Source organism: Eubalaena glacialis, chromosome 7 (genome assembly GCF_028564815.1).
Source record: "Eubalaena glacialis isolate mEubGla1 chromosome 7, mEubGla1.1.hap2.+ XY, whole genome shotgun sequence".
Lineage (NCBI taxonomy): Eukaryota > Metazoa > Chordata > Mammalia > Artiodactyla > Balaenidae > Eubalaena > Eubalaena glacialis.
The window spans coordinates 68,736,530-68,759,209 of NC_083722.1; the positions used below are offsets into that span (position 1 = coordinate 68,736,530).

A 22,680-nucleotide genomic window follows, 5' to 3' on the forward strand; every position below is an offset into this window, starting at 1 on the left:
AGAGATGCTGAGGAGGCAGAAATAACAGGGCCTGGCCCTGCCCTGTGTGGGGACCAAGTCAGGGGAAGAATGATAAAGACTGAGGTTTTGAGCTCAGTGGCTAAGGAAGGAGACAGTGCCATGACAAACCTGTGGAATCCCGAGGGAAAACAGGTTTATGGAGGAGGGGAGCTCATGATGACTTGCCATCAGGTTCTAACACACAAACCCCAACACATGACCGCATTTCCATCACTCTGACTTCTTCCAAATTTAGACAGCAACAGTACTTCCAAGAACATCCCACGAGGAAATACCAACTGCAGAGGAGTCACAAGGCCCCCATCTCTGTGTCTCAGTTTTTCCCTGTATAAAATGAGGAGGATGATGCTGAGCCAGGTAACCCCATCCCAGCCTGGTGGTCACTTTCCTTGTACCAGGTCTTCAGAGCTCTCTTCCTGCACCATGGTAGCTGAGAGCTCTAACAGAAGGTTGTACAGCTATGAATCTAATTCTCCCATTTATATAACACTTTGGTTATTCTTCAGTAGTACCTGCCGACAAGAAAATTAAAGCCAGGAGCAAGCTCTAAACAGCCACCGTCAGCATGAACTCCATCCATTCTAGAGCTAATAATTTACAGGGTGAGAAGCCGAACACAAACTTGACTGCGAGTGTGAACAGTCACATTTCTGAGCTGACATTGTGATGCCCAGTGTTGAAGCTGGCCAGCCTGACTACAAAGGGAAGGACATTCTTCTTCTGTGTGTTTACATGACATAAAGACTTTGAGCGTAGGGCTGGCAGCAAGGAACACTCAGGAAGCCTGTTTCACTTGTCCACATATGGTTCACTGTACCCAGGTGGGAAATAGAAGCATCTCACCTGAGCCGCTCTTCCTCTTTTTTTCGGAGATTGAAGTCTCGCTGAACCACCTGGAGAACATGCTCTGTTTCATCATCGGTCAGACCAGACAGGTCCAGCTTCCTCCCCATGATTTAACACCAAACACAGACAATGGAACGAGACCTGAGAAATCAAAGGAGAGACCACAAATTGAGGGCAAGATAAAAGTCCTCCATGGATAAAATCAACCAATGTTGTTATTAAACAAAATTAGACACAGTGTTTACATAAGATAGTATCCTGCTCTGCTCTCATACTCAACAAACATTTACAGACAACTTCAGCAAGACTGTGGAGAAAAAGAGAAGGTAACTTCTCAACGGTGTCATTTATCCCAACTCTTAAATTAGAAAAAAATAGATAAATTATTCTTTTCGACAGAATGAAGCATACATGAGACCTGGTGTGGATTTCCACAAAACACCAAAACACAATATCTAAAACTTCTAAAGTTCTATGGTTTGAAGTTTCAAATTTTAAATATCACACATAATTGTAAGATAAAATAAATCATACTTAAAAAAAAATCATAGAGGAATTCCCTGGCAGTCCAGTGGTTAAGATTCTGGGCTTTCACTCCTGGGGGCCCGGGTTCAATCCCTGGTCTGGGAACTAAGATCCCGCAAACCGCATGGTCAGGCCAAATAAATAAATAAAAGTGTAAAAAAAAATCCTATATATACTATATCCCTTGAAGTTTTTATCACATGACTATGAAATATAAACTAGAAATCAATAAACTCTCCTCTGCCAAAAAAAATATATATATATAGTAAAATAATCTTTTTAGACATTTTCTCAGAACTAGAAAAGATGATATTTCAAAGTCATACCTCCCAGCAGTGCATACCTAAAAATTATGGGAAACTATATTTTTAAAAATCATTTTTAATGAATGGCTGTACCCAGGGATGAATCAAATACATAATTCCAAAAAACTGCCCAGAACTGAAGGGCAGCACAAACGTAAATGTAAACATTCTCAACAAAATATTAGTGGAACCAATGCAGCAAGATTTCAAAAGCATTATTATATAACATGACCAAGTGAGTTTTATCTAAGCAATGCAACGTTGTTTCAGCATTCAAAAATCAATCAGAGTAATCTGCCACATTAACAAAATAAAAGGGAAAAATCATCCGATCATTTCAATAGATGCAGAAAAAGCATTTGACAAACTTCCATGCCCATTCATAATAGAAACCCTCTGAAAACTAAGACTAGAAGATACTTCCTCAATCATATAAAAGGCATTAAAAAAAAACAACAACAAAAACCTACAATTAACATCATATTCAATGATGAAAGACTGTTTCCCCCTAAGATCAGGAGAAAGGCAAGAATGACCACCCTTACAACCTCTACTCAATACTGAATGTCTTTATTATAAAGCTACAATAATCGAGGCAGAGTGGTATTGGCATATAGGTAGGTGTATTAATCGGCTAGGGCTGCTGTAACAGAGCACCACAGACTAGGTGGCTTAAATAACATAAATGTATTTTCTCAGAGTCTTGAAGGCTAGAAGTCTGAGGTCAAGATGTCGGCAGAGTTGACTTCTCCTGAAGCCTCTCTCCGTGGCTTATAGATGGCCATCTTCTCCCTGTGTCTTCACATGGTCTTCCCTCTGTGCACACCTATGTCTGAATTTTTCCTTCTTATAAGGACACCAATTATATTGGATTAGGGCCCACCTTAACACCATCATTTCAACTTAATTGGCTCTTTAAATGTCCTATCTTCCAAACACAGTCACAATCTGAGTTACTGGGGTTAGGACTACAATGTATGAATTTGGCAGGGGACACAACTCAACCTGTAACACTTCACCCTTTGCTCCCCCAGATATCTTGTCCTTCTTACATGTAAATTACATTCACCCCCATCCCAACAGCCACCACAGTCCCAACCTATTGCAGCATCAACTCGAAGTCCAAATTCTCATCTCATTATTATCTAAATTAGGTATAGGTGAGACTTGAGGTATGATTCATCCTGAGGCAAAATTCGTTTCCCATTGTGAACCTGTGAAACCAGACAAGTTACCTGTTACCAAAATAGAACAGTGAGGCAGGCATGGGATAGGCATTCCATTCTAGCTGGGAGAAACTGGAAAGGAGAAAGAAGTCTTAGGTCTCAAGCAAGTCTGAAAGCAGGGCAAATTCCATTAGATTTTTTTTATTAAGTTATACTTGACATACAATACTGTATTAGTTTCAGGTGTACCACATAGTGATTCGATATTTTTACACATTGTGAAATAATCACCACAGTAAGTCCAGTTACCATCGTCACCATACAAAGTTGTTACAATATTATTAACCATGTTCTCTATGTGTACTTTTTTCCATGCATAATCTCTGATGTTTATTTTTTAATAATTTTTATCCCTGTGTGTGTACTTTACATCCCGGTGACTAATTTATTTTATAATTGGATATTTGTACCTCTTATTCCCTTCACCTATTTCATCTGTTCCCCCGACCCCCTCTTCTCCAGCAACCACCAGTTTGTTCTCTGTATTTATGAGTCTGTTTCTGTTTTGTTTTGTTTGTTTAAGGCTCAAGGATAATCCTCTTGGGCTCCATGCTCTGTCCTCCGAGCCTGCCAGGGTGGCTGTCCCACCCCCTTGGCCCTGGGTGTAGCCACAGCAGCTTGGCCCACCCTTGGTAATTGAGGAGGGACAGCCCCATCCCCCAGGTCATGGTGACAGTGGCACCCTTGCAGACCTCTGATTTGTCTTCAGGATCATTCTTCCCTTGTCCTGAAGGATAATGCATGTTTGTAGCCAAATAGCTCTACTGGCCCATCCTGTAGACTCTCAGAAATCCAACAGCCTTCCCTCATTTGTCCTGTCTCTGTTTAGCCTAAGCTGGCAGTGTTTCTGTTGATATAAATTCTCAAAAACTTTGTCAGCTTCCCATGCAGTTCACAGGGGCCAAGCCATCAGACAAGAGGTCCTCTACAGATCTGTCCTGAATAACGGCGTCTCTATTCCCGGCTTCTGCTGCAATGGTTGACTGGATCCGTGAGCCACACTCTAATCTCTTTAGCAAATGGCTGTCCAGCCACACCTCTGTTGCTCTCTACAGACAGACTTTCTCATTTTTGCAATATGGATAGACAGAATTTTCCAAATCTGCAAGTTCTGGTTCCTTTAGTGTAACAATTCCTTCTTCAATTTACCTCTCTCCTCTCACATCTTATTATAGCAGCAAGACCAAACCAGTCTTTAATACTTATTTTAGAATTCTTCTCAGCTAAATATCCAAGTTCATCATCACTTACAAGTTCTGCTTTCCACAAGACACTAGAACACAATTCAACCAAATTCTCTGCCACTTTATAACAAGGAACGGCTTTCCTTCAATTTCCAGTAAAATCTTCCTCATTTCCGTCTGAGACCAGTACCTCTAACATTCATTTCTACCAACATTCTGTTCATGATGATATATGTGTTCTCTAACATGAGAGAAGCTTTCTCTGCAGCTCTCCTCTTTTCTTTCTTATTTTATTTTACTTTTTGGCCACACCACACGGCATGTGGGATCTTAGTTCCCCCACCAGGGATCGAACCTGCGCCCCCTGCAGTGGACGTGCAGAGTCTTAACCACTGGACCACCAGGGAAGTCCCTCCGTTTTTCTTCCTGAGACCTCACTATAATCACCTTTAACATCCATATTTCTCCCAATAGTCTCCTCAAGGCAACCTAGGCTTTTTCTAACATACACCTCAAAACTCTTCCACCCTCTACGCTTAGCCAGTTCCAAAGTCATTTCCACATTTTTATACAGAAGAAGAAACAGAGATGGCAAATACACATATAAAAAGATGCTTAATGTCATTGGTAGCTAGAGAATTGCAATTAAAACCATATTTCACACCCACCAAAATCATCTTTATCAAGTGTTGACAGGAGGTGGGACAATTTTGATATAGTGAGTAAAAATTGGTACAATCTCTTTATAACACAATTAGGCATCATTTTCAAAGTTGAAGATACATGTACCTATGAATTAGCATTTCTGCCACACCTAGGTATATTCCTCAGATATAATCTTGCAAATATGCACCAACAGATAGGAATCGGGTTGAATCATATGAAATAAATAGGAGCCTATAAAAACGCCTATTTCACACAGTTCAACCTAACAGAAGAACATTAGTGACAGTCACATTCAAAATAACAAAAAAAATAAAACAAATAAGTAAAACCTGTAAACCACCCCAAACATCCATAAGCAGGAAGAAGGATAAACAAATATTGTATACTTGTTTCATACCAATGGAATACTCCACTGCAATGAAAAAGAACATTCTGAAGGTATATTCCACATAGATGAATCTTAAAAACATGCTGTTGAGATAGAGAAGCCACATATATATGCATGTACAGCATACAAACTGTATGACTACTTTTATATAAAGTTCAAAAACACAGAAAGTCAAGTATACATATATTTTTAGCAATAAATGTGATAAAACTATACAGAACAAAATGGGACCTCTGTGGAGGACACAAAAGATTTGGCTAGGGATAATCACATTATGGGTGGGGAGAGTGCCTAGAGCACCTGCTGGTCTGAGGGAGTGAATTAGAAATAAGGTCCCACCCCTAGGCTGCTCAGGAAAGGGGAAGCTTCATAGCTGCCATCTTCTAGTCTCCCGATGAGCAGGGAGAAACAGATTAGAGGGCACAGGGAAAATGCAGACCGACTTCTTCCTTTAAAACACCCCATTAAAGGTGATAATGGCACTTTGGAGTTTCCCAGAAGGTGACGTGTCTGTCCCCTTCATTTCACTTCACTGGCTTTTGGTTCCTGAGAATTCCAAATGAGATTCTAAGATGCCCAGTTAGTACAAGACAGAAGTGATAACTCTGATCATATCAAATCTAAAAAGAATGATCAGGACTCAAGAGGGATAAATGGTTTCTGTAAAGAAATAAATAAAGTAGCTGTAAATGGATAAGACAGAGAATAATGAGAAACCCTTTTTGGGAAATGGTAAAAGCTCTTCCCTTTTCTACAGGAAACACAATTAGATTCCCTGCACAAGAGAAAGAGCATCGTTAGGGCTGGAAAAGCTTCAATGTCCATGAGTCAGAGGTCACGAAAGTATGACTCTTTCATTGCCCAAAGGGAAGTGATTTCCCAGACACAAAACCAGTTCAGATGCTCTGACTTCCAGACCCGTGCTCCTGCCCCTGGATTTCTCTGGTTTATACTCAGCTAGGATGGTAGCAGAGAGAATACATTTTAAAATTTAGTAATGAGAAAATTAATAAACTTAAAGATTTAATTATATCACCATTTCCCTAATGTGTGTTTCTCAGGTCACTGTTCCCACAAGCGATCTGAGAAAGGAGAGCTCTGTGATGAAATAAAGGTGAGAAATGCCTCAAACTGTATTGCCCTCTCAGGGATACACAGTGCATATAAGCTTATCAGAACCTCTAAGAAGTCTGTCACCAAAGAACCAGTCTGATTTTGTTTATCCCTGTAGTTCTCAAATGCATTTGTCTGCAAATACCTCTTTCTTTAATAACAGCTACCTCTTAACATCCAAAGAAATGACTATTTGGGAATTATTGCCATAAGTCCATCCCATGATGACAAATTCCAGTAGCTACTCTAATATAATTACTGAATTGATTTAGCTGGGGTTTTTATGCAATTATCATAAGAAGCTACAGAGTTATATGAGCTTTATAAGAAGCTGATGACTTAAAAAGGAAAGCAAATGGAAACAAATTTAAAGATAGGAAACCAAAATAAAGGTAGAATTGTCTTTACTATTCTTGGCTAGAACAACTAGAGGAAGGATACAGATACTTCTATAGGAAACTAGTAAGCACAACCTTGCACATGAAAAAAACCAGACATTCCAAGAATAGGAAATACATACATAATGGGAGGTTCATCATGAAAGGTCAATGTCTACACAAGCGACATTCTAGAAAGGAACCTAGAACAGATGGGTCAAGGACAAATGCATGCATGGGATCTTTACAAATCCACAGTGTGTGTGTGTGTGTGTGTGTGTGTGTGTGGTGGTGGTGGTGATGATGATGATGATGATGCACCTAATACATAGAGAGAAGTACAGAGATTAACTTGGACTATCCAAAGTCCTAAAAGTAATAAAGGGTGAATACTGCTAGGGCTTCCCTCTTTGACCATGGCTAGATCTTGACTAGAACTGAAAAGAAATTTCTTATTCCTACAAAGGAATCAAAATGTTAGGGCTATCCCATTTAAGGCACTTGTTATCAGGGGGTAAAAAAGGAAAAGAACTTGCCTGGGAAGGAAAGAAAAACACAAATGGTCCGATATGTACTTTCACTGTGACTTCTTTTGAGCAAGTGGTGCTTGGGCTGTAAGACTCACTGATCTTCATTCCTTCACCTTCAAGGGTGTTATCCCTGCCATGAACAGCCCCCTCTCTGAGACTCATCCTTTACCTGAACACAGGAATGGCCCAGAGGAGACATGGTCACACCACCAGGGCACAGCTGATTGGACCAGGGGTGTCACCTGACCCATACTGGATGTCAGATTCTATCTCCTGGGAATGATAATTAACAGGAGTGAAAAAAAGGAATTGAAGAATACTGAATAAATTATGGTGGATAACTTCCCAAATTTGATGAAAAGTGTTAATCTGCTCATCCAAGAAGCTCAACAAACTCTAGGTAGGATAAATTCAAAGAATGCACATCTAGACACATTATAGTCAAATGGTTAAAAGCCAAAGAAAATACAGAATCTTGAAAGTAAAACAGAAAATGACTCATCACACATGAGGGATCCTCAATAAGGTCAACTGCTGACTTCTTATCAGGAATCTTGGAGGCCAGAAGATATTGAGATGATATATTCAAAGAACTGAAAGGAAAGGACTATTATCCAAAAATTCTATATCCAGAAAAGTATCCTTCAAAAATGAAGGATAAATTAAGACAATTAAGGCTTCCAGATAAGCAAAAACAGAGAGACTTTATCACTAGCAGACCTGCCTTACAAGAAATACTAAAGGAAGTCTTTGTAGCAAAGACTGACAGAATTAAAGGAAGAAATGGACAATTCAGCAATAATCATTAGCGATTTCAATATTAACCTTCAATAATGGATTGAACAACTAGCAAAACATCAGCAAGGATATAGAAGATTTAAGCTATATTGTAAGCTACCTAGATCTAACAGACATCTACAGAACACTCTACATGATGGTACAACATATATTCTTCTCAAGTGTACGTGGAATATTCTCCAGATAGACCATATATTAGGCTGTAAAATAAATCTCAATACATTTAAAGGAGTTGAATAATATAAAATCTGTTCTCTAACTACAATGGAAGAAAATTAGAAATTAATAACAGAAAGAAATTTGGGACATTCACATGTATATGGAAATTAAACAATGTACTCTAAATAACCAAAGGGTCAAGAGAAATAAGAAAATACTTTGAGATAAATAAAAATGAAAACACATGTACCAAAACTTATGGGATGCAGCTAAACCAGTGCTTATGGGTAAATTTATAGCTATAAACACCTATATTAAAAAGGAAGCATCACAAATCAATAACCTCACCTTCTACCTTAAGAGACAAAAAAAAAAAAAGCAAACTGAACCCAAGTAAGCAGAAGGAAGGAAATAATAAAGACAAATCAATGGAATAGAAAAACAATAGAGAGAAATCAACAAAACCCAAAGTTAGTTCTTTGGAAAGATCAACAAAATTCACAAATCTTTGGCAAGGCTGACCAAGAAAAAATACAAAAGATTCAAATTACTAAAATCAGGAATGAAAGAGGGCCATCACTATTGACTTTACAGAAATAAAAAGGATTACAAAGGAATACTGTGAACTGTTGTATGCCAGAAAATTAGATAACCTAGATGAAATGAAAAAAATCCTAGAAAGACACCTACAAAAACTGACTCAAGACAAAATAGAAATCCTGAATAGATCTATAACTAGTAAAGATATTGAATTAGTAATCAAAAACTTCCACAAAGAAAAGCAGAGGGCTAGGTGGCTTCACTGGTGAATTTTATCAAACATTTAAAGAAAAATTAATACCAATCCTTCACAAACTCTTCCCCAAAAAATAGAATAGGAGGAAACACTTCTTAACCCATTTTAAGAAGCCAGAATTATCCTGATACCAAAAACAGACAAGGATATCACAATAAAATAAAACTATAAACCAATATCCCTTACGAATATAGATGAAAAAATCCTCAACAAAATATTAGCAAACAAAATCCAGCAACATACAAAAAAGGATTATGTACACCATAACAAAGTGGGATTTATGCCAGGAATTCAAGGTTGGTTGAACATGTGAAAATCAATGAATATAATATAGCATATTAATAGAATAAAGGACAAAGATCACATAATCTTAATTAATACAGAAAAGCATTTGATAAAATCCAATACTCTTTCTGATATAAATACTCAACAAACTAGGAATAGAAGGGAGCTTTCTTGAATTGATTAAGGCTGTCTACAAAAAACTCACAGCCAACACCATACTCAATGTGAATGGATAGATGCTTTCCCCCCAAATGTCATGGACACAACAAGATTGTCACTTTTACCATTTCTATTCAGTATTGTACTGGAGGTTCTAGCCAGGGCAATAGGCAGGAAAAAGAACTAAAAAGCATCTAAATTGGGAAGGAAAAATTGGGATTATCAATATTCAGAGAAAATATTCATCTCATATATAGAAAATTCTAAGGAATACACATACACAAAACCAATTAAAACCAAAAAACTGAGATCAGCAAGGTTGCAAGATACAAGATCAGTATACACAAATCAATCATATTTCTATACACTATAAATGAACACTTCAAAAAATGAAATTAAGAAAACAATTTTATTTACAATAGCATCAAAAAATAAAATACTTATGAGTAATTTTATCACAAGAGGTTTAAGACTTGTACACTAAACACAGGAAACACATCCCATGGATTGGAAGACAATGTTAAGATAGCAGACCTTTCAAAATTGATTTACAGATTCAACGCAATTCTTATCAAAATCTCAGCTTCTTTTTTTGCAAGAACTGACAAGCTGATCCAAAAATTCATATGGAAATGTAAGGGCCAAGAGAATCCAATACAATCTTGATTGCTAAATGAAAGAAAAAATTTAAAAAGTAATTCCCTCTGGCCCCAGGGACACTCTGGCCTATGAATGGCTGTCCCCAGGCATACTCTGCAGACTAAAATTCTACAAGGGACCCTTGCAGAAAAAGGGTGAGATCTGCAGAAAAGCCAGATCAGCTCCAAGCCTAGCTGCACAGGGAACCTATGGCTTCCTATAGTCTGGATGCCATCACCCTGAGACAGCCAGGCATCAGCTCTTATAGCCCCTGTGACCTCCATCTGAACCATTGACCCTCCTGATACCTCATGGAGGCTCCAAGCTTATGCTATTTGAGGCAAAACTTCCTTCCCCATTAAACAGAAGTGATACTTTGATTTTATTTCTGGCAAATGAGAGCAGCTCTAGAAGTTGAAAATTGGTGGGGAGATCTCATTATCCCCATCCATTTGAGAGTTGATGGCATTTTCTACCTATTAGATCCTGGTGGAAACTTCTTCAGAAGTAAGGATGGTAAAAGTGGGGGAGCTGCTGCCACAGCCTCTGCTGGCAACAGGTATTGGGAGATGTTTCAAACGGTATTAGATGGGCACACACACACCCTGAGCACAGAGTGGAAGGAGTTAGCAGGAGGAGGGGGTGGAAGGGAAATAAAATGGGAGACTAAACCAGTGGTTCTCAACTGAGCACCATATTGCCTCCCAGGAGGTAATCAGCAATGTCTGGAGAAATTTTTAGTTGTTTCTAATAGGGTGTGCTACTGGCATCTAGTGGGTAGAGGCCAGGGGTTGCTACTAAACATCCTATGATGCACAGGACAGCTCCCCACAACAAAGAATTATCTGGTCCAAAATGTCAATAATGCCAAGGTTGAGAAAACCTGGTCTAAACTGAAAGCTACATAGCTGTCAGCCTCTTACTATGTGCTTCCCAGTAGCCCCAGGTATGCCCAGCAGAGTTCACAAAGGGGCCTTCACTACTGCTACAGTACAGGCCTTCACACTGAAATTACACCATTGGTTCTCCTGGTTCTCAGGCTTCCGACTCAGACTGTAACTACATCACTGGCTCTCCTGGGTCTCCAGCTGCATATCTTGGGATTTGTGAGCCTACATGATCATGTGATCCAATTCCTTAAAATAAATCTTTTTATTTTATACATATATACACACACACACATATATATACGACACACATATCCTATTGGTTCTGTTTTTCTGGAAACTCTGGCTAATACAGACACATATACACATTACACATTACTGGCATATAAATGACCTGGTTTATAAACCTTGATTGCATTTTTCTGGCCTTATCTACAATGACCAAACTAATAGGTCTGTAGTAGAGCCCAGTGCATTTCTCTGCCATCTTGAATTAGAGCAATGCCTACAATCCCCTGCTCTTGTTTTCTGAGCCTTTGGTCACAGTGGAAGCCCTGCAATGCCTCTCCTGCCTTTTGGGCTTTTTCTCTGTCTGCTTCCCATCCTTTGGGTGTTTTCATGTTGATCCCTTGCACAGAGGACAGCTAATGAACACTCGATAAAAATACACAGCTCTTCAGCCCACTGAGAATTTCCTCTTCAGTTTCAACTGGATAATGATGCTCTTTGCTCCCTCTATTATATAAAAGTCTGGTACATTTCTTCTGACTGTAATAAAAGTGTGTCAAGATAAGAGTTGACAGCTGGCTGCATTTGGAACTTGACCACATAAGACTGTGAAAACATACGCATTAAAACTTCACTAATTCAGACTTCATCAATTCCAAATTTGTGATCAAACATGGTAGGCTAAAATTTACCGTTCCATTTGTTCTCAAAACACAGGGATTAAGACAATGAATAGTAGATGAGAAAAGGAGAATATTTACCTTCCAAAGAGAGCAAATTATTATCAGGTACTTACTTAGAAGTATCAGTTTATATGTAAACAGCACAATTACAGTGTAAGCAAATAACAGCTGCAGAGCCTGGGTTTTTAGTATGCAAACCTCAGAGGGTTCCCCTAGTCATGCACATTGGGACTTAATCTCAGGACCCAGGGTGAGTACTGTTTGTTCATACCTTCACTGAATAGAGGCTGGGACAGCTGGCGATAAAGGATAATCAGGCCCAAAGTGGTAAGGGCTACCTGAGGAATGGGCCGGGAGTCATTGCCCCTGGATCAGGGGAAAGAGGGAGGGCAGGAGCCAGAGATGGAGAGACTTCCGGGTGTCGGTCCTGCCTCGGCCAGGGCCCTTAGGTGGGGCAAGGGTTGGCAGGTATCCAGGCTGAGGGAGGAGCACAGGCAGAAGCTTCCCTTAGCGATGGCCTATCACTCAATATGTCTGCTGCAGGGTCGCAGAGGGAGTCTGTGAAGCTCTGTTAAAGAGCTTGGACTTCACCCGAGGGCCCTGGGAGCCACTTTAGGGTCCTAACCAGGCGAGCAACCCGAGATACAGCGTTTGTGCTTTCCTGGGGTCACACGGGTAGTGGTGGGAAACTGGGATGGAGGTGAACAGGGACAGAGGCAGGCACCTTGTAGCCACTGCAGTTGTCTAGGTGGGAGCTCGAAGTTGAGAAGAAAGCAGAGAAAATGACTCAAAGCTGCCTATTTACTCCTTGATTAAACTCTTGCCTCTTGGAAAATGTTCAGGCAGGTCAAAGTTCAACTCCCAATGGGCAGCTCCTTCCCTCTCCCTCCTCCTTCCCAAGATGGCATCTGGCAGGAGGGGCAGGCTTTACTGCTCTTGGCAATAAAGACCAGTACACACAGAGTCCTTCTAGGCTGGGCTCTGCCATGGGGGCTGGTCTGGTGTCTGGGCTATAACTATCTAAAGGGGGAACCGGTCTTGTTTGTCCTTTGTCATGAGTGGCATGCTCAGCTGTTACTTGTGGGTTACTTGTGGGTTGGTGACATTTGTTTGTTGATTGATTGATCTGAGAGCAGCCTATCAAAAAGAACTCTTGCCAAATTTCACCAAGTCCTGCCACAGTGCTAAGTGTCAACTATTCTGTGCCTAATAAGGTCATCCAAAATGCCTACCAAATGTCTAAAACTCAATAAATGACTTTGAAACTCAGAGATATAGTCTATACATGAGTAGAAAGCAAAATGGCCTCAATAAGCTAAAGGAAGACAAAGAAATAGAGATGACATCTTCAAGAAGAGGAAATGAAATGTATGGAAATAGTAAACTCCCAAATGAGGGGTACTTTTCAAACGTGTGATAAAAAGTCAGTTTCTAAACCAGCTCCCACTGTAATTCAAGCCCGGTGTGCCAAGAGCAGACATCTGTGCCCTAAGCAGCGCCTCCTCCAGGCCCTAGAGTGAGACAGAATCAGCACACTGACTCTCCAGCAGCAGCCTCAGTCCCAACCACATAGTTTAGCCTGTTGTTTCTCTGATGGGTTGTTCTAGACTGTCTACAGCTGTTGTTTTATTGTTATTGTTATTATTTTAATCATCATTTAGCCTTTCAGTAAAAACAAAGGCTTGAAGCTTGCGGGATTTTTTGCATTTTGGAGATGACACATAGAAACATACAAGTACGCTGCTCTCAGCCATTTACTATGTAAACTGTAAGCATCCAGTTTTGAGTGGGGCCCAGAGCTAGAGAATATTTACCTTCCAAAGAGAGCAAATTATTATCAGGTACTTACTTAGAAGTATCAATTTATATGTAAACAGTCCAGGCGGCACTACCAGAGGCTCTGTCCCTTGGTTTATGCAGGACCCAACAGATGCAATGATATCAAAATGTCCACAGCAAAGAGAGATGCCATACAGGACCTCTGGGAAGCTCTAGGAGAAGCACCGCAAAGGCTTTCAAGGGTGTGTTAAAGCAGAACTACACCCTCCTCTACAGGTAACTATTTTCCTTTTGAGAAATAGCTCATGCTTGCTACCAGGCCCTGGTACTGAATGCCTAACTAGGGGACATCAGGTGACCATGTGACCAGCAGAAGCTAGCTCTGAGCTGCTTGTTAGGCTTGGCGTGCACAGTAGGGACCCACCGTCAAGTGGAAATGCTATATAAGAAATTAGACCCAATCCGTTCCAGAAGGTGTAAGTTGCATGGGCAGGTGACTCAAGACTCCCATGTCTCCTGTGTCTGCTGCTATGTCTCCTCTCCCTCAATCCACAGCTACGTTCTCATAGAAAGTTCCTGGTGATCAACCAACATAAGAGGAGAAACCTCAGTCTGGATTTGTGGATGATTCTGTAAGAAATCACTGACACCCGCCAGAAGTGGACAGCTGTAGCATTACAGCCCCAGTCAGGGGTGACCCTGAAGGATAGCAGTGAGGGGTCACCCTGCTGGTGGGCAGGATTTCAAACTGTATACTGATCTTCCGCATTGTCTGGACCGAGAGATGTCTGGAAGAATGGAACAGACATCAATTCGTGGACAGTAGCCAACAGAATGGCAGATGGGAAAAGAACAGGTTTGGGAGATCAATGACAAGGAAGTCTGAGAAAGAGGTGTGTGCAGATCTCTCAGAGAGGCGGAGTGTGATGATATTTGAATATCTATGCGGAAGTTCTCAACAATCCGGTGGACAAGAGGACACCCGAGGCGGTGAGGCAGCCTCTTCCCCAGTGCTTATTCAGTGAGCCCTTGTACAAAATGGACATGGCAGGAGGGTCCAACAACGTGGCTACACATGGGTCCAATCTCACAGACTTCCTCTTTGCAGGCCTAATCTGCCTGTCACCACTGCTGAGGACCCATCTTCCCAACACCAGAGACCAGTGCTGAGCTGTGGATGGGGGGGAAGCCAGTCAGTCACCTGCTGGCAGAGTGATTGCACTAGATCTTCTGTCATAGAGGGGTTAGTGAGTCCTTCCTGGAATACATATGTATAAATTTTCCATCTATGCCTGCACCTTTATCCATCACTTACAGAATACTTGATTCACTGTCATGGTTCCCCCCAGCATGTTGTGGCTGACCAAGAAACTCATTTACAGCAAACAAAGTTTGGCCATGGACTCACGTCCATGGAATTCACTCGTCTCACCGATGTAGCACATCACCTGGTGGGATGACCTACTGATGACTTCTGATCCAGCAGTTTTCTACCTCTGGACCAGATGATCTTCAAAACACCTCTGTGACCTGATCTTTTTGAATGCCGTGGTGTCTGCAATGACCCAAGGCCTGAGTGCAATAAATAGGTTTCTTTCTTTCTTTTTTTGAAGCTTCAATATAGTAAAAGTCGAAATAAATGTTTGAACTGGACTGCAGTGTACATTTTTCAAAAGGAAAATAGTTTCAAATGGAAAGGCTTACAGTAAAATATTGTGCTCAGCTAGGCCTTTCAGACTGTGGTTATACTCAAACATATGTAAGCAATAACATTAAAAAGAGATTTGATCCTAGATAATGTCCTATTGGATAGAGAAAAAAGAGGAGAGCAAAGTTGCTCTAGGCAATAAAAAAAGAAACAGAAATCTACAGTTCAATACCATGGCAGGAGGGAAATTGTTTAATGATCTTTAACATTAGCCTGCTCCTTGGCGGGTTTCACCAACCCAGCTATACTTCAGTAATACGTCTTCGCATTGGCAGGAGGTTCAGAGACACATACTTTAATTAAAGTTAGCTACTTCAAAGATAATTAAAGGTGTGTTATAGAAATCTCTATACAAGATTATAGAACTCTGAAGCAGAAGCTAACCAAAAATCTGCAGCTTTATTTTATTTTACTTTTTTATTAGCTTGTTCTTTTTTTTTTTTTTTTTGGCTGTGTTGGGTCTTTGTTGCTGCACGCGCTTTCTCTAGCTGTGGCGAGCGGGGGCTACTCTTCGTTGATGGGCATGGGCTTCTCATTGCAGTGGCTTCTCTTGTCGCGGAGCACGGGCTCTAGGCGTGCAGGCTTCAGTAGCTGCAGCACGTGGGCTCGGTAGTTGCAGCACGCAGGCCCTAGAGCGTGCGGGCTTCAGTAGTTGTGGCGCACAGGCTCTAGAGTGCAGGCTCAGTAGTTGTGGCGCATGAGCTTAATTGCTCCGTGGCATGTGGGATCTTCCCGGACCAGGGATTGAACCCGTGTCCCCTGCATTGGCAGGTAGAGTCTTAACCACTGCGCCACTTCAGGAAGTCCCTGAAGCTTTATTTTAAATAAAGTGGTTCAGCATTTGAGAAGGACTACAGAAGGCAGGGAAGGTAGTTTAGCACTGAGTAGTAATGACAATGGATATTTAACTCAAATTGGATAGAAATGGAAAACAAATTGTCTTCATTTTTTAAAATTTTATCAAAGTATACTTGATTTACAATGTTGTATTAATTTCTGCTGTACAGCAAAGTGACTCAGTTATACACATATATATACATATTCTTTTTCATATTCTTTTCCATTATGGTTTATCAGAAGATACTGAATATAGTTCCCTGTCCTATATAGTAGGACACTGTTGTTTATCCATCCTATATATCACAGTTTGCATCTGCTAATCCCAAACTCCCAATCCATCCGTCCCCCAACCCCTTCTCCCCCTTGGCAACCACAAGTCTGTTCTCTATATCTGTGAGTTTGTTTCTGTTTCATAGATAAGTTCATTTGTGTTATATTTTATTATTATTATTTTTTAAACATAACTTTTTTTTTAACATCTTTATTTGAGTATAATTGCTTTACAATGGTGTGTTAGTTTCTGCTGTATAACAAAGTGAATCAGCTATATGTGTACATATATCCCCATATCTCCTCCCTCTTGTGTCTCCCTCCCACCCTCCCTATCCCACCCCTCTAGGTGGTCACAAAGCACCGAGCTGATCTCCCTGTGCTATGCGGCTGCTTGCCACTAGCTATCTATTTTACATTTGGTAGTGTATATATGTCCGTGCTACTCTCTCACTTTGTCCCAGCTTACCCTTCCCCCTCCCCGTGTCCTCAAGTCCATTCTCTACGTCTGCGTGTTTATTCCTGTCCTGCCCCTGGGTTCTTCAGAACCTTTTTTTTTTTTTAGATTCCATACATATGTGTTAGCATACAGTATTTGTTTTTCTCTTTCTGACTTACTTCACTCTGTATAACAGTCTCTAGGTCCATCCACCTCACTACAAATAACTCAATTTCGTTTCTTTTTATGGCTGAGTAATATTCCATTGTATATATGTGCCACATCTTCTTTATCCATTCATCTGTCAATGGACACTTAGGTTGCTCCCATGTCCTGGTAAATAGAGCTGCAATGAACATTGTATTTGTGTTATATTTTAGATTACACATATAAGTGATATCATATGGTAATTGTCTTTCTCTTTCTGACTTACTTCACTTAGTATGATAATCTCTAGGTCCATCCATGTTGCTGCAAATGGCATTATTTCATTCTTTTTATGGCTGAGTAATATTTCATTGTGTGTATATATATATATCACATCGTCTTTATCCATTCACCTGTCGATGAACATTTAGGTTGTTTCCATGTCTTGGCTATTGTAAATAGTGCTGCTACGAACATAGCGGTGCATGTATCTTTCCAAGTTATAGTTTTGTCTGGATATATGCCCAGGAGTGGGATTGCTGGGTCATATGATAATTCTATTTTTAGTTTTTTGAGGAACCTCCATGCTGTTCTCCACAGTGGCTTCACCAATTTACATTCCCACCAACAGTGTAAGAAGGTTCCCTTTTCTCCACACCCTCTCCAGCCAAATTGTCTTCATTGTTTTCCTCAAAATCCAAAGGTAACACACGAAAAGCATAACGTAAATATTCCGTAATGTGGTCGATGGAATTTGCTATAGTTTCTGCTCACTGATTCTAAAGTCAGCAAACACTGCTTGGTGCCCACTTGGACCCAGTGATGTGCCAGACAGAGGAGAACTCAGAAATAAAGCACATGGCCCTGCTCTGAATTTCCACAGACATGGGTGGGAGATGATCTGCTAACAATGTGCACCCCAACCTGGTCTGGCCGGGACCCCTTTCCTGAGCCATCTCTTTGCTATCGCTTGCTTCTGGACTCTCAATTCTGCAAAACAGTTATTGAAGGGGAACAATCCAGGCCAGGAGCTCATCAGAAGGAACCTCTAACAGGTCTCTGCCCACCTCATTCTTCTGAGTTTTTCCTTTACAGTTTTTGTGTAGTTTTCAATACCCCCAAGTTCCCATTTATGAAAATTTGAAAGATATGATAATATCATAAAAGAAGATTAATCACCTAACAGCATCAAAAAAATACGAGTGCCAACCCACTGGTTCATTTAAGTCTCATTTCCCCCACTTTTTGTAGGGACCGTTGTTATTTTTGTCCTATTATACACAGAAGTATGCATCTTTTTTCGCTAAACTCTTTATCTCCAGCATTTTTTCATGTTAGTGCAATCACGTTCAAGCATCACTCCTAATGGCTACATTATATTGTATCAAGTGGATATATAATACTCACTGACCTGCTCCTAGTGTTGCACCTCTGGGTTGATTCTAATTTTGGAGTATTTCATAGAAAACTATGATAAACATGTTTGTGCATAAGGGTTTTCCACATTAAGGATTTTTTCCCCTTAGGCTAGATTCCCAGAAATAAAATGACTACATTTTTTTTTTTTTTTTTTTTTAAACATCTTTATTGAAGTATAATTGCTTTACAATGGTGTGCTAGCTTCTGCTTTACAACAAAGTGAATCAGTTACACATATACATATGTTGCCATATCTCTTCCCTCTTGCATCTCCCTCCCTCCCACCCTCCCTATCCCACCCCTCTAGGTGGTCACAAAGCACCGAGCTGATCTCCCTGTGCTATGCGGCTGCTTCCCACTAGTTATCTATTTTACATTTGGTAGTGTATATATGTCCATGACACTCTCTCACCCTGTCACATCTCACCCCTCCCCCTCCCCATATCCTCAAGTCCATTCTCTAGTAGGAAAATGACTACATTTAAGGTTAAGAATATTAAGCCCCCCTAAGACACATTTTCAGGCATCTAGTTGAAGAACAACATCTAAATAGTGAAGCCACCTGAATGGCACAGATGCCATCAGGCCTACTGCTGAGTCATCTTATTTGTGCAGGCTCACTGGGGGCACCACTTTACCCTAAAATTAGGTCTTTGCCTCTACACTGAACCCCAAACAATTTTTTTTTTGTTATCTGAATAATTATTTTCTTAACATCTTTAGTGGAGTATAATTGCTTTACAATGCTGTGTTAATTTCTGCTGTATAACAATCAGCTATATGTATACATATATCCCCATATCCCCTCCCTCTTGCATCTCCCTCCCACTCTCCCTGTCTTACCCCTGTAGGTGGTCACAAAGCACGAGCTGATCTCCCTGTGTGATGCAGCTACTTCCCACTAGCTATCTATTTTACATTTGGTAATGTATATATGTCAATGCTACTCTCTCACTTCGTCCCAGCTTACCCTTCCCCCTCCCTGTGTCCTCAAGTCCATTCTCTACATCTGCGTCTTTATTCCTGTCCTGCCCCTAGGTTCGTCAAAACCTTTTTTTTTTTTTTTTAGATTCCATATATATGTGTTAGCATACGGTATTTGTTTTTCTCTTTCTGACTTACTTCACTCTGTATGACAGACTCTAGGTCCATCCACCTCACTACAAATAACTCAATTTCATTTCTTCTTATAGCTGAGCAACTCCATTGTATATATGTGCCACATCTTCTTTATCCATTCATCTGTCAGTGGACACTTAGGTTGCTTCCATGTCCTGGCTACTGTAAATAGTGCTGCAATGAACATTGTGGTACATGACTTTTTTGAATTATGATTTTCTCAGAGTATATGCCCAGTAGTGGGATTGCTGGGCCATATGGTAGTTCTATTTTTAGTTTTTTAAGGAAGCTCCATACTGTTCTCCATAATGGCTGTATCAATTTACATTCCCACCAACAGTGCAAGAGGGTTCCCTTTCCTCCACACACTCTCCAGCATTTATCGTTTGTAGATTTTTTGATGATTGCCATTCTGACCAGTGTGAGGTGATACCTCACTATAGTTTTGATTTGCACTTCTCTAATGCTTAGTGATGTTGAGCATCCTTTCATGTGTTTGTTGGCAGTCTGTATATCTTCTTTGGAGAAATGGCTATTTAGGTCTTCTGCCCATTTTTGGATTGGATTTTTTTTTTTTTTTTAATACTGAGCTCCATGAGCTGCTTGTATATTTTGGAGAGTAATCCTTTGTCAGTTCTTCATTTGCAAATATTTTCTCCCATTCTGAGGGTTGTCTTTTTGTCTTGTTTATGGTTTCCTTTGCTGTGCAAAAGCTTTTAAGTTTCATTAGGTCTCATTTGTTTTATTTTTGTTTTTATTTCCATTTCTCTAGGAGGTGGGTCAAAAAGGATCTTGCTGTGATTTATGTCATAGAGTGTTCTGCCTGTGTTTTCCTCTAAGAGTTTTATAGTGTCTGGCCTTACATTTAGGTCTTTAACCATTTTGAGTTTATTTTTGTATATGGTGTTAGGGAGTGTTCTAATTTCATTCTTTTACATGTAGCTATCCTGTTTACCCAGCACCACTTATTGAAGAGGCTGTCTTTTCTCCATTTTACATTCTTGCCTCCTTTGTCACAGATAAGGTGACCATTTGAACGTGGGTCAACCTCTGGGCTTTCTATCCTGTTCCATTGATCTGTATTTCTGTTTTTGTGCCAGTACCATACTGTCTTGATTACTATAGCTTTGTAGTATAGTCTGAAGTCAGGGAGCCTGATTCCTCCAGCTCCGTTTTTCTTTCTCGAGATTGCTTTGGCTATTCAAGGTCTTTTGTGTTTCCATACAAATTGTGAAATGTTTTGTTCTAGTTCTGTGAAAAATGCCATTGGTAGTTTGATAGGGATTGTATTGAATCTGTAGATTGCTTTGGGTAGTATGGTCATTTGCACAATGTTGATTTTTCCAATCCAAGAACATGGTATATCTCTCCATCTGTCTGTATCGTCTTTAATGTCTTTCATCAGTGTCTTATAGTCTTCTGCATACAGGTCATTTTTCTTCTTAGGTAGGTTTATTCCTAGGTATTTTATTCTTTTGTTGCAATGGTAAATGGGAGTGTTTCCTTAATTTCACTTTCAGATTTTTCATCATTAGTGTATAGGAATGCCAGAGATTTCTGTGCATTAATTTGTTATCCTGCTACTTTACCAAATTCATTGATTAGCTCTAGTAGTTTTCTGGTAGCATCTTTAGGATTCTCTATGTATAGTATCATGTCATCTGCAAACAGTGACAGTTTTATTTCTTCTTTTCCAATTTGGATTCCTTTTATTTCTTTTTCTTCTCTGATTGCTGTGGCTAAAACTTCCAAAACTGTGTTGAACAATAGTGGTGAGAGAGGGCAACCTTTTCTTGTTCCTGATCTTAGAGGAAATGGTTGCAGTTTTTCACCATTGAGAATGATGTTGGTTGTGGGTTTGTCATATATGGCTTTTATTATGTTGGGGTAGGTTCCCTCTATGCCTATTTTCTGGAGAGTTTTTATCATAAATGGGTGTTGAATTTTGTCAAAAGCCTTTTCTGCATGTATTGAGATTATCATATGGTTTTTATCCTTCACTTTGTTAATATGGTGTATCACATTGATTGATGTGCGTATATTGATGAATCCTGCATTCCTGGGATAAACCCCACTTGATCATGGTGTATGATCCTTTTAATGTGCTGTTGGATTCTGTTTGCTAGTATTTTGCTGAGGATTTTTGCATCTATGTTCATCAGTGATATTGGCCTATATTTTTCTTTTTTTGTAGTATCTTTGTCTGGTTTTGGTATCAGGGTGATGGTGGCCTCGTAGAATGAGTTTGGGAGTGTTCCTCCCTCTGCTACATTTTGGAAGAGTTTGAGAAGGATAGGTGTTAGCTCTTCTCTAAATGTTTGATAGAATTTGCCTGTGAAGCCATCTGATCCTGGGCTTTTGTTTGTTGGAAGAGTTTTACTCACAGTTTCAATTTCAGTGCTTGTGATTGGTCTGTTTATATTTTCTATTTCTTCCTTGTTTAGTCTTGGAAGGTTGTGCTTTTCTAAGAACTTGTCCATTTCTTCCAGGTTGTCCATTTTATTGGCATATAGTTCCTTGTAGTAATCTCTCATGATTGTTTGTATTTCTGCAGTGTCAGTTGTTAATTCTCCTTTTTCATTTCTAATTCTGTTGATTTGAGTCTTCTGCATTTTTTCTTGATGAGTCTGGCTAATGGTTTATCAATTTTTTTTATCTTCTCAAAGAACCTGCTTTTAGTTTTATTGATCTTTGCTATTGTTTCCTTCATTTCTTTTTCATTTATTTCTGATCTGATCTTTATGATTTTTTTCCTCTGCTAACTTTGGGGATTTTTTTGTTCTTTCTCTAATTTCTTTAGGTGTAAGGTTAGATTGTTTGAGATTTTTCTTGTTTCTTGAGGTAGGATTGTATTGCTATAAACTTCCCTCTTAGAACTGCTTTTGCTGCATCCCGCAGGCAATGGGTCATCATGTTTTCATTGTCATTTGTTTCTAGGTATTTTTTGATTTCCTCTTTGATTTCTTCAGTGATATGTTGGTTATTTAGTAGCGTATTGTTTAACCTCCATGTGTTTGTATTTTTTACAGTTTTTTTTCCCTGTAGTTGATATCTAGTCTCATAGTGTTGTGGTCAGAAAACATACTTGATATGATTTCAATTTTCTTAAATTTACCAAGGCTTGATTTGTGACCCAGGATATGA

The 22,680-nt window shown here is 39.8% G+C and overlaps 1 protein-coding gene across 2 annotated transcripts in view; it reads right to left on the bottom strand.

Annotated features, from left to right (window-relative positions):
- MYRIP (myosin VIIA and Rab interacting protein) overlaps positions 1–22,680 on the bottom strand; it is a 224,192-nt gene that overhangs the window by 180,728 nt on the left and 20,784 nt on the right. For both annotated transcript variants that reach the window (XM_061196590.1, XM_061196589.1), the window contains exon 2: positions 865–1,008. In XM_061196590.1, coding sequence (XP_061052573.1) covers positions 865–974 — 110 coding nt within the window. In that variant the 5' untranslated portion in view covers positions 975–1,008. The remainder of the gene's footprint in view (positions 1–864; positions 1,009–22,680) is intronic.